The sequence below is a fragment of the Urocitellus parryii genome, chromosome 6 (genome assembly GCF_045843805.1).
Source record: "Urocitellus parryii isolate mUroPar1 chromosome 6, mUroPar1.hap1, whole genome shotgun sequence".
In the NCBI taxonomy this organism is placed as follows: Eukaryota; Metazoa; Chordata; class Mammalia; order Rodentia; family Sciuridae; genus Urocitellus; species Urocitellus parryii.
The window spans coordinates 16117458-16129527 of record NC_135536.1 but is presented as its reverse complement, the minus strand read 5'-3'; the positions used below and the strand labels follow the sequence as shown (position 1 = coordinate 16129527).

At 38.2% G+C, this 12070-nt stretch overlaps 1 protein-coding gene across 4 annotated transcripts in view; it reads right to left on the bottom strand.

Moving 5' to 3' along the window:
• Nucleotides 1-11281, bottom strand: part of Eml5 (EMAP like 5) — a 175489-nt gene extending 164208 nt beyond the window's left edge. For all 4 annotated transcript variants that reach the window (XM_026400970.2, XM_077799819.1, XM_077799818.1 and 1 more), the window contains exon 1: nucleotides 11085-11281. In XM_026400970.2, the coding sequence (XP_026256755.2) occupies nucleotides 11085-11281 (197 nt within the window). The remainder of the gene's footprint in view (nucleotides 1-11084) is intronic.
• Between the last annotated feature and the right edge of the window lie 789 nt (nucleotides 11282-12070).

Genomic DNA, 12070 nt, shown 5'->3' with positions numbered 1-12070 from the left:
AATATATCTAGCTCAGAGAAGCCTTCCCTAACTCCTCCTAGTCATCTAAACATATTCTATTCATTACCCTATTTATCAGCTACCTAATATTATTATTATAAATTTACTGTCTTACTTTGCCACTAGAATTTATACTCCAAAAGGACAGAGATGTTGCTATTTTTTGTTGATATTAAAACCTGAGGACCTACAACAATAACTGGCATATGGTATGTATTCAATCAAAATTATCCTTATGTGCAATTATTTTCATGGTATCATCTTTTATAGCAGCAAAAATTTGAAAACTACCTTAATGCCAAACATCTAAGAAATGGTTCCATAAGTATGGTACACCCACAGGACAGACTCTCATATAGTCATTAAAAATAAGTATGGGTTGCCTCACACATGGAGGGCCTTCAGTTCAACTCTCAGTACTGCTGAGAGAATTTAAAAAACAAAACATGTATGGGGATTTTCACAATACTGAGGAAAGCTTCTGTTATAATGTTAAGTAAAAAGCACAGAATTCAAAATTTTATACATATTGTGACCTCAACTATTTATGAATACAGGTAACAAAAAATGCTTAAAAGGGAATAATCTAAAACACAACAGAAACCTCCCTAGATTTCATGATTTTTGGTAAACTTCTTTCTTATTTTTAATGACTTTCAATTTTCTATAATAAATTACATATTAATAATTTAAAATAATAACAACCCTCTAGTAAAGAACCTAGCAAGCCTCTCATAATCCCTATTATGTAGATTTCAAATTTCTAGTCTCTTTATATGGCTCTAAATACTGCCTTTTTCAATGCATGTCAGGTTCCACAAAAAATTTCTGCCACCATGTGTGGTTTCTATATGTTACGTACACTATCCATAGTTAACTAACAATTAGTAAAATCATACTGCAACCAAGTAATGATGACCAATCTTTCAACTTTTAGTTAGTTATCAACTATGCTGCAAGACTTAGAATGGCTTTTCACTTTCCACTTTTGGTTGGGAATATGCCTGCTCCCTAATGAACCTTACTTCTTATAAAGACATTGGCACTAAAACAGTCAAACCTGATTACATCATTATTTATACTCAGTAAAAACAGCAAAAAATGAACTGCCTATGGCAAATGGCCTCACCAGTCACCCACATATTGAAATGAATTATGTAATACAACCTTCCACAATAGAGACTGTTAGTTGCATCTTAGTGTTATATATTCTAACCAAGAAAGTAAATCCTCTTCAAGTGATAGAAATTCTAATGGATTTGGGGTAGGGAATGATGTCTTCTTTGGGTGAGAAGTTAAGTAGATATATGATTCCCAGGAACAGGGAAAGCAGAAGTATTTCCTTGACATGGAAACTGATAGCAATTGTGAAATGGTTTTTCTAACTGGTGTGAGAAACAAGACTAAGTTGTACACTTCTCTTACCACCAGTTTATTTCTGGGTCTTTCATGTCAGTTAGACATTCACTGTTCTTCCATACATTCCATATTTGCAATACACATGGCTATGACAGCATCCTTCTCAGGCCTCATCCAGAGGTTCACATCATCCATACTTTGGCAATGAAACAATCCAGAATTCCCACCTCACATCCAAACTATCTCTGTTTTATCCCTAGATTATCCACACATTGGATTAAACTAAAATCAGGTATTCTCCCCATGGTTGCAAAGAACAAGGTAACCTCTGGAGTGAAATCTCAGTTAACATCTTCTATAATCACCATCTCTTACTTAGTAATCCAACATAATATGTGTTGCCTGCCCCAAGGGAAAAAATTTAAGAATTTCATTTTATCATGAAACATCTTCTGATAACCTTCCAAATATCTAGATATTAGTGTACAATGTCCACTTTCAGTCCTATACCTATCCTCTCATTGTAGCAGTCAATCAACACAAAACAATGCTTACTACTTCATGTGCATGTCAACTGTTGTAGAGTGGGCACTATATTTTACTCGGTCTTTTAATAACATAATCCACCTTTAATTTATATTGGCCAATAGAGTATGATACTGTAGATAGGATCCATAATTAAGACATTTATTCCAGCTCTTGCTGTCTTTAGCCAATATGACAATGCCATATGCCATCCTATAATCAGAATGGAGTCCAGTGTAGCCAAGGCAACTTGTTTACACTGGCTAGGAATAACCCTTTGTCAGAATATTAATTCCTATTGAAGACACAGTGGAGAATACTTGCTAGACTTAAAGGCGAGCCAGTCAGTTGCTTCATGCTTGGTTAATGGCAACATGTAGTCACAGTCCTACAAAATAAAATATTCCAGCATCTTTCCCTGAATGCACATAACCCTAGATTGTTATTTTATCTTTTTCTCTCATTTTTTATGCCAGGGATTGAAACCAGGGCCTCAAAATATATGCTAAGTACATATTCTTCAGACCCCAACCCCAAGGTGCTATTTCAACTCTCCATGCAAAAACTCCACTTGAGAATTTCATAGAGTGGGGATGATCTGTCCTTCTCATGGGTATTTATGTGTCCCATCAAATGTTAATATATCAGATGTTTGGTCTATTTATGATTAGAGATTCTGGCTCCAAGAGAGAAATTTATTAATGTAAAACCTCAGGATTTTTATAACCCAAACCATTTAGCCAAACCAACGCATCTACTTCATGAGGCTGTTGAAACCATCACACCTGAGGCACTGGGTTACAAAAGACCTCATCTGATACCATTCCAGATGTAAACAATCATATACATATTTTGATCTTCCGGGTCCCCAGCAAATGAGCTTTTGTCTGGACTGGTGAGGTAGTGTATCTAGATGTCTTTTGATGTTTTCAGCCCTGATGATACTGAGTAGAGCCATCAACAGAAAACCGTACTAAGAATTTCTTTTTTAGTAATAAATCTCTAAACAGATGTCAGCATGGGATTGAGGGGCTTAGACAAGAAGTCTAAGGTATTGAAGAGAGTCCAGGTAATTGGTAAATTAGCCACATTGCATAAGACAAAGTAAATGAATTGGGTAGGCCCCCTTTTTCAGACTGATTTCTTAAACATGGATTACTACTATGTAGTTTGCAGCCTTAGCTACATATTTGAATCATCTGGGAAGCTTAAAATTTAAAAACTGAAGGAAACAACAACAAAGAAACTACAACTGGGGCCCATCATAAACAAATTAAATCAGAATTTCTAGGAATGAAAGGTGGTTTTATTTTGTTTGTTTTTAACTGTCCAAGTGATTCTAGTATGTAGCCCGGTTTGGGGATCAAGAATTTAGAGCAATGGTTCTCAAACTTCAGACTATATCAACATCATCTGGAAGTAATTAAAACCAATTGCTTGATCCACACCTAGAGTTTCTGATTTGGTATGTATGGGTAAAACCTGAGAATCTGTATTTATGATGAGTTTCCAGGTGATGCTGATACTGTTAGTCTGAAGATGACACTTTTGAGTAGCAAGAATCTAGGGCTGCCAGTCATATGCCATTTTTTTCTTAATAACCAACTGAAGTTGGAGTTGCAGAAATAAATCTTAAAAAATGCTAGTTCTATGTATTAATAATGACTCATTTTGAGTTCTTTTTTCTCCCCCATTTTTCCTGTCAGGAAATAACAGACTCCTAGGGAGTCTTGTGATTATAATCGCAAAACAGCTATACTTCCACTAAGATGAAGTGGTCCACATCTTACCTAATGCAGTTGATCACTCCTTTGAAATACATTTCACTTGCCTTCCATGTCCCAATCCCCGCCACCCTCTGGTTTTTCTTATTTTTCTCAGGACACATTTTTTTTTTAAAAGTTCTTCAACTCTACATTTAAATGTTGGAGTAACAAAGGAATCAATTTTTTTTTAGATCCTTTCTCATAATACTTGCTCCTTTAGTGACCTCATCCAGGTTCACTGCTTTAAATGATATATACATGCTGATAACACCAAAACTGACACCAAGCCAGCCAAGATTGCTTTCTTCAATTATAGACATGTATGTTCATCTGCCTAATTTTCAGCCCTACTTCATTGTCTATTAGGTACCACAAACTGAACACTTCTTAAATAGAGCTTCTGATTTCCCCTCCTCCCAAAACAGAAAATTTACTCTTGCCAGGTATTCCTACTTCAGTAACTGGTAACTCCATTCTTCCAGTCATTCTTACCAAAAATTCTGGGATCATCATTGACATTTCTTTTCTCTCACAATTTGCATCTGATCCATTAGTAAACCATACTGCCTCTGTCTTCAAAATATATCCAGAATTTGTCCTTTATCATTACTTTCACTGTTACCACCAAATCTCTTGACTGGATTTAGATGTTTCCCTGCTTCCATCCTGCCCCTCCACCCATCAGTCTGTTCTCAATATAGGAACCAGAATAACTTTGTTATAAATTATAAGTCAAATTGTATCATCAATTTCAATTAATTTTTCAAATAATTTCCAGTCTCAGGTAGGAAGGCCAAAATCCTCTAAACAGTCTACACAATTGGCCCCCACCACCATAACCTCATCAAACCTCGTTCTTTACTATTGACCCCCCCCCCAAGTTCACTCTACTCCAGGCATACTTACTGATCCTCAAATATATTAGGCCTTTTATGTCAGAGCTTTTGCACTTGATAGTCCTTTTGCCTAATGTGTCATTCCCTCCTAGTTACACACAGAAACTAGGTACTTCCTCACCTCGAAGTCTCAGCTTTGCAGGGAGACCTCTCTTGCCAGACTTTTTGAACTCTTCTCAATAGCCTTTTATCTCACTTTCCTGCTTTTTCTCTCCTTGGCTCTTAGGAAAAACTTTACATAGGTAAATAAATATATACATACACACATATATAAAATTTACCTGGTTAATTCCATATATGTCCTCCAAGTAGATATAAACTCTCTGAAGGTGTAGAAGTTTGCTCTAGTGCTAAGTACAAACCCTAGAGAGTAACACTCAATAACTACTTGCTGTAAGAATAAGAAAGTAAAAAAAAAATAGAGATGTTCCAGATGCCACTTATGAGTGTTTTAGTGCCATATATTCAGCAACCCTACTACTGGTTGATTTCATATCTGAAGGAAATGAAATCAATGTGTCCAAGAGACTCTTGGGTTTATTGCAGCACTATTCATAATAGCCAAGACATGGAAATGATATAAATGTCTTTCATGAAAAACTTAAAGATGAATTTTAAAAAATGTGGTACATATACAAAGTAGAATACTATTTAGCAAAAAAAAAAAAACCATAAAATCTGACAACATTTAAAACACAAAAGTACAGCATGAATAGAACTGGAGATGATAATGTTAAGCAAAATAAGCTGGGCACAGAAAATGCAAATATCATGTGATCTCATCTATAGAATATTAAAAAAAAGTTGAATTCATAGAATTTGAGAGTAGAATAGTGGTTACCAGAGGATAGAGAAAATAGAGGGAAGGGAGGACGGAAAAAGGTTTATCAGTGGGTATTAAGTGATAGCTAGACGAGAGCAAGAAGTTCTTGTATAGATTGCACAGAGGGGTGATTATACACAATGACAATGTACTGTATGTTTCATAAATCTAGAAGAAAGGATTTTGAATGTTTTTACCATAAAGAAATGATGAATGTTTACATGTTTAACCTTATTTAAATATTAAATAATGTATACATATATGAAAACATTGCATGGTACCACTTAAATATGTACAATTTTTGTGTTTTTAATGTATCAGTTAAAATTTTAAATTAAAAAGAAAGTATTTTAAGAAGAGAGTGACCAACTGTGTCAAATTAATAAAAAATCAAAGATGAGAACTGATAATTGGGCACTGGATATGGCAATATAGAGGTCATTTGTGATCTTGACAAGAACTATGACAGAATACAGCCAAGGGTAAAAGTAACTAAAAGATAGTACAAACAACTCTTTCAAAGATTCTGGATTCAAAGACCACTACATACAATGTTACTTTTCCCCAGAATTTTATACCTTCATTCATTTCTTCTGATGACTATTTCTATCCATTTCCTTATATAAATTCTTCATTCTCTAAAAAAAATTGAGAACCGTTATGTCCCATGTACATACCATATCATAAGTAAGCCAGTGATATCCCTAGCACATATATTATTCTAATTGATAATGTACTTCATTGAATTTTTAAACTCTGAGATTATGTCAGGGACCTTTGCACAAAGAAGATGCTCAAAAATATTTCTGTGATGAGTGAGAAACCTTGAAATAACAGTAAGTTTTTAATAGCTTCTAAAAGCTCATTCCATATGTTTTTCATAATACATATCCAAGATCTTCTATCTTATTAATTATTGGCATATTTCATGTAAGAATTATTAAGCAATAAAATAGTTAAAATTCAAATCTAAAAAATTGGCTTTCTTTCTAATTAAACAATAAAAATATAGTCAATACATATTTATGACAATCTTGATTCTTATTCTAGATTATTCTTTTTTTTTTTTTTTGGTACCTGGGATTAAACCCAGGGGCACTCAGCCACTGAACTACATCACCAGCCCTTTTATTTTTTATTGTAAGACAAGCTCTCACTAAGTTGCTTAAAGATTCACTAAATTGCTGAGACTGACTTTGAAATTGGAATCTTCCTCCCTCAGTCTCCCAAGCCACCAGGATTATAGGTGTGTGCCACTGCACTCAACTAGATATTTTCTAGTTTTTACCTTAATTTTATACCTTAAATTATGCAGCATTTTAAAAGTAAATAAGCATAAATATTTTGATATCCAGACACATAAAAGAAGTCTTACTAAACAGAATCATTATAAAGCTGTAAAGCTAATTCATCTAGTTCTATTTACTTAAACATGGGGCATTTTATTAAATCTGTATACAGTTTAATACTTTCTGAATTACTACTACAGATTATTCAATGCTTAATAAAATGCTGGTATCAGATTTGAGGGGAGAATTTATGCTCATTTCTCAAACTGCTTATATTAAGATTACAGGATGGCAGTGTGTTTCCTTACCAAAAGCATCTGAGGCACTTTTTAAAGAGCAGATTCCCAGCTTCCACCCTAGAGAGTTCTGAGAGTGCATCTGAGAGAAAAGCTGGAAATTTGTGAAAAGCTCTTCCAATTATTCTTTTTTTTTTTTCGGGGGGGGGGGGTACTGAAGATTGAACCCAGGGGCACTCAACCACTGAGACACATCCCCAGTCCTATTTTGTATTTTATTTAGAGACAGGGTCTCACTGAGTTGCTCAGCCTTAGTTTTGCTGAGGCTGGCTTTGAACTCAAGATCCTCCTGTCTGACTCCCAAGCTACTGGGATTACAGGTATGTTCCACCAAGCTCGGCTCTCTTCCAATTATTGTAATGATCAGCCAGGTTTGAGAAATAACAAACAGACTACAAGAAAGTTTGCAGTGATTCCTGCCAGATCTTAAAAAGTTGCTAATGGACCCACATAAACACACAAAAAATATTGATCACATTAATATCTATTCTGAATTGCCTTTTCAAGTAGACTTTTTTTGAATGAAGTTCCCTATGCCATAAATACTGAGCTGTCACAAGATATTTTTAATAGATTACAGTGAGGTTTGATCAGTTTTAATTCTTAAGAATACCATGTACCACAATTAAAGAGTTACAACACCAACCATTTTTTCTAAAAAAAAAAAAGCCATACCTAAAAACAGTGAATTATAATTATTATTCTAACCTGCAACCATATAGTATGATATACTTTTCAAAGTATTTCAGATGCACTGTCATTTATACTCCCGATCATTTTGTGAAATACATTCACCATGTTTTAACAACAACAAAAAATGCACTCCAAAATCTTATTTCTACAAAATATGTAAATAATGAGTCCTGGTCATCCCTATAAGGAAACCAGAGGCAAGTTAACATCAATGGTCTTCACTGATATAAATTATCTAAAAAGTTTTGATAATACCCGCTACAATAAGAACAAACTTACAAAAAAAATGGTGATTAGGCAGTAACTAGGAAAATAAATTTTAAAAGCTATCACATCCTCTGGGAACACAACTGACAAAAGTATACAGTCCAGGCTACTGATGTGTATCTTCATGATAAAACTAGTACTAGTCTAGTATATTTTATAACAGTCTTAAACACGTTGTGAACACACCATAACTAGAGAATAATACCAACATAATTTGAATATATAGAAAAATAACTCAGAAAGTCCTGTATTATTTCTGATATGCTAATGTCCATTTCCATATATAAACCAGTTACTGGAATAAATACTAGTAAAGGATAAGTGACTACAGAAGTATAGTATATACAGAGATATGGCAAACAGAAGACAATTACAAGTAATGCAGAAAAAATGATGAGAGGTCAGATGGCACCATCACTGGCAATCCTAGATGACAGGAAGATTTTAGGAGAATCACTAAACAAATGAAATAGTGTCATGATTCAATCTTTACACCCAATACAGCACTTAACATTTTCAAATCCTAATGACAATGACCTGCTCATTTTGGAATAAACTTAGACCCAAATTAAGGCATATTTGACTAATAAGTTTTAAGTAAGTTTTAAGCAAACATGGAAACAAAGCCAATAATGAAAATAGTATTTCACTAATGCTTATATTACAGTAACATTGTTTTTCCACAAAGCATCACATTTGTGAATGCTACATCTTCTGCTGTTATATGATTGAAAATTACTGGAATAGTTTCTTATAAGTCAAACACTGAATTGAAAAAAATTCAAGTTTTAAGATTTGCCTGATCTATTTCACAAGACACTTTTAATTGGTTTATTCTATTTCACAAACAAAAGCGATCTCCATAATTACTATGAAATTTTCTGAGCCCTTTGACTGATTTCTAAATTATATTCCCAGTACTATATTAAATTTGTGTCACCAATTTCAATATGCTATATGACTCAGATTTTCCTACTTCATTGCAACTTTTCAGAAAACTTAATTGCTATAAATTATTTAATTATGTACATTTGCATAAATCAGGCATGTATTTAATTATACAAAACTATAGTATGTTTGTCATTTTGAAATATTTTGAGATATAAATACTGTGCAACTATCTCAGAAGATGTCAAAGGCATTACCTTCCTTACAGTTTATTGACCAGTTCTAAAAATTCAAGTAGTGTGTTATATAGTAGAGCCTCTAATTACTGCTGGAAGAATAAATGAGACATAATTTACCCCAATCATATCTAGTTTTGGAAGGCTTTAGTATCATACTTCTGTCATAATCAACAAGGAGAAAAAATTCATGTGCACTACAAAGACCTCAATATCCTTCACACCAGCACCACTTACTGAATTTAACCTAACTGACAATATCTAGAGGAGGACTTTAGTCTAGACTGCTTGATCTAGATAATGCTAAGATGCCTGGTGCTCTAGGTGGCAGAATACATGGAAAAGGGGAGGAGAGACTTGAAAAGATGGCGGGGGACTGGAGTAAACTCTCCTCTGGGGGTGAATAACTACATAAATAATTACTATGAGTTCTGTTTTATTAGTAATTTGGACAGTTATACTAGTTTTGTAACCCTAATCACTACTACTACAAAAAAAAAGAAAAGAAAAAAATATTAATTTGAGGAAAATGAAATGTCTTGTCAAGATCCTTTCCACAGCAATACATTAGGTACAATCTGGAAAATTTTCACTTTGATGTCTTTTTAAAAATTATTTTTAAAAAACACTCTTTAGTCCCTATTCTACAATTTCAATTTTTGTTTTTAGTTTTACTCCATCATGTCCTACCTTTGGTTTGTTCTAGTACTCCTTTTCCCTCCTAGACATTACAGATATACAGAGATACAAAATAGAACAACTTAAGCAATTTAAGTACCACAACTTATTGTCTACAAGACATCAAACCAAGATAGTGGATTTAAATCCTGTGAAACATACATAAAGGAATAAAATTAAGCTACCAAACTCAAACACAAAATCTCTGTTAAAAACCCAGAAGCATGGCTGGGGAGGCTGAGGCAGGAGGATCATGAGTTCAAAGCAAGCCTCAGCAAAAGCAAGGCACTAAGCAACTCAGTGAGATCCTGTCTCTAAATAAAATACAAAATAGGGCTGGGGATGTGGCTCAGTGGTCCAGTGGCCCCAAGTTCAATCCCCACTATCCTCCCAAAACAAACAAACAAACAAACAAAAAAAAACCCAACAACAATAAAGAAAAAACTGAGAACCAACACATACACATTCTCAAAATCTTTTTAAATATATAATTCTCCATAAAAGACAAGAATTGTGCTTGAGGCAATAATCAATAGCCCAGAGTAATTGCTGAAGCTCCTAACTTTACCACAAAAGTTCTACTGAGATATTAATTGAAAATTCCGTTTAAAATACACTGGTTACTAAAGAAATGTAAACAAGCACTGGGGCCAACTTTAAGATACTGTTTAAGAAAGAATAAAACTATATATACACATCCAACACCTGTGACTTAAATAAACTAAAAAGGAAAGTAAGTTTATTGAGAAGTACCTTAATGAAGATGAATCAAGAGAACTGGAAACCAGTGGAATTATTTGCTTATGAGACCTACCCAAAGCCGCCTTTGGGTACGCAAATTTTAACCTCCAATGAATTGCCTGAGGTTGGCTGGGTTTCTTTCCTATCTGCTCATAATTGCAGGCAGTGAAACCTGAACTAATAATTATGGCCAAGAGGTGAATGCCTTCCACCGTGCCACCCCGGGGCACACCCCAGGACCAGCGGACAGCTAGCGGTGCTCTGCTGAGTTCTCTATTAAGGATGTTTCCCCTGGCTCTTGAAGAATTCGTTTAATAAAAAATCTCCCGGGGACTTTTTAAAAAACAGAAAAGTGCTAACAAAATACCCTTTTCGCAGTTTTCATAATTTTGATGGGTGTATGTTGCAAAGCCATCAAACCGAACTCCCCGGAGAACCTGCGGACCTGACCTTACAGGGTCGAGAAGGTCCCTAGATAGGAAGAGGGGGAAAGCAGAGCACCTACTGGGTGGGCTCGGGACCCGACAGCTGCAGGTCCCACTCCCAGGGACGTCGCCCGCAGCAGCACCGACAGGTGCAAACTCGATCGCGCGCTGCAGCGCGGCGGCGGCAGCCCCCCGCCTGTACCTGATGATGTCGTCGCTGTGGCCCCGGTAGAACTTCTGCCGGTGCTCCCGCGGGCTGTACACCACGCCGACCCCCGCCACGAAGTACACGATCTCCTTGGCCGCCGTGTAGTAGAGGTTGTTGCGGCACTGGTGGCCCCGGTAGCCGTACACCCACTCGAGCCGCAGGTGGCAACTCGGGGCGCTCCGGGCCGCCATGTCGCGGCGCCCACCCCGCCGCGTCGGTTCGGGCCCGCGGCGGCCCCGGGAGGCAGCGGCCCCGCGAAGAACGCCCTCCCGCGGGCGGCCGGCACTTCCCGCCCGCCGCGTCCTCTAAGCTGCGCCCCGCAGGTGCATCTCGCCGGGGTGGCCGCCGCCGCCTCAGCCCACGGGCGGGAGGACAACCCTCGCCTCGCGGAACATGCTGAGGGCCGCGGGCGCCGCCGGCCGTCAAGTGGGTGCCTCGAGCCCTCCGCCCGCCTCGGCTCGCCGCGTCTGCTCAGCCCGCAGCGCCCAGGCCGTGAGAGGAGCAGAGCGAGGGGTCCGCCTCCAACCCGCAGCGCCGCGTCTCTCTCAGCAGCCGCCCGCGCACCAGCTTGCGGCCCGGGTCACCTGCGGCGCTCGCGCTCAGCCGCGGCCTCGTCGCCACAGCCCGGCGGGCCCGCGCCGCGCGCTCCCGAGCCGAGCTGCGCTGAGCTGAGCGGCGGGCGCGCGGCCCCGCGCTCGCCCCTCCCCTGTCGCGCTCGCCCCGCCCCTCCCGGAGCCGGGAGAGGCCGGGAGTTGCCTGGGCCGCAGCCAGGGTGGAGGTCCCGCGCGGTCGCTTTCCTGGCTAGCCAGCGTCCCGAGCCCCAGTGGCCGGTTCCCACCCGCCTCTCAGGCCCTGGGCGAACCCTCGGGGACCCCGGGTTCCTGTTGCCCGGCGCCCTTGCCCAGGAAACGCCTGCGGGTCTCTCCTGGCGCCTGCTACCCGACCTGGGCGGTCTGTACCTGGGAGTTAACACCAAGATG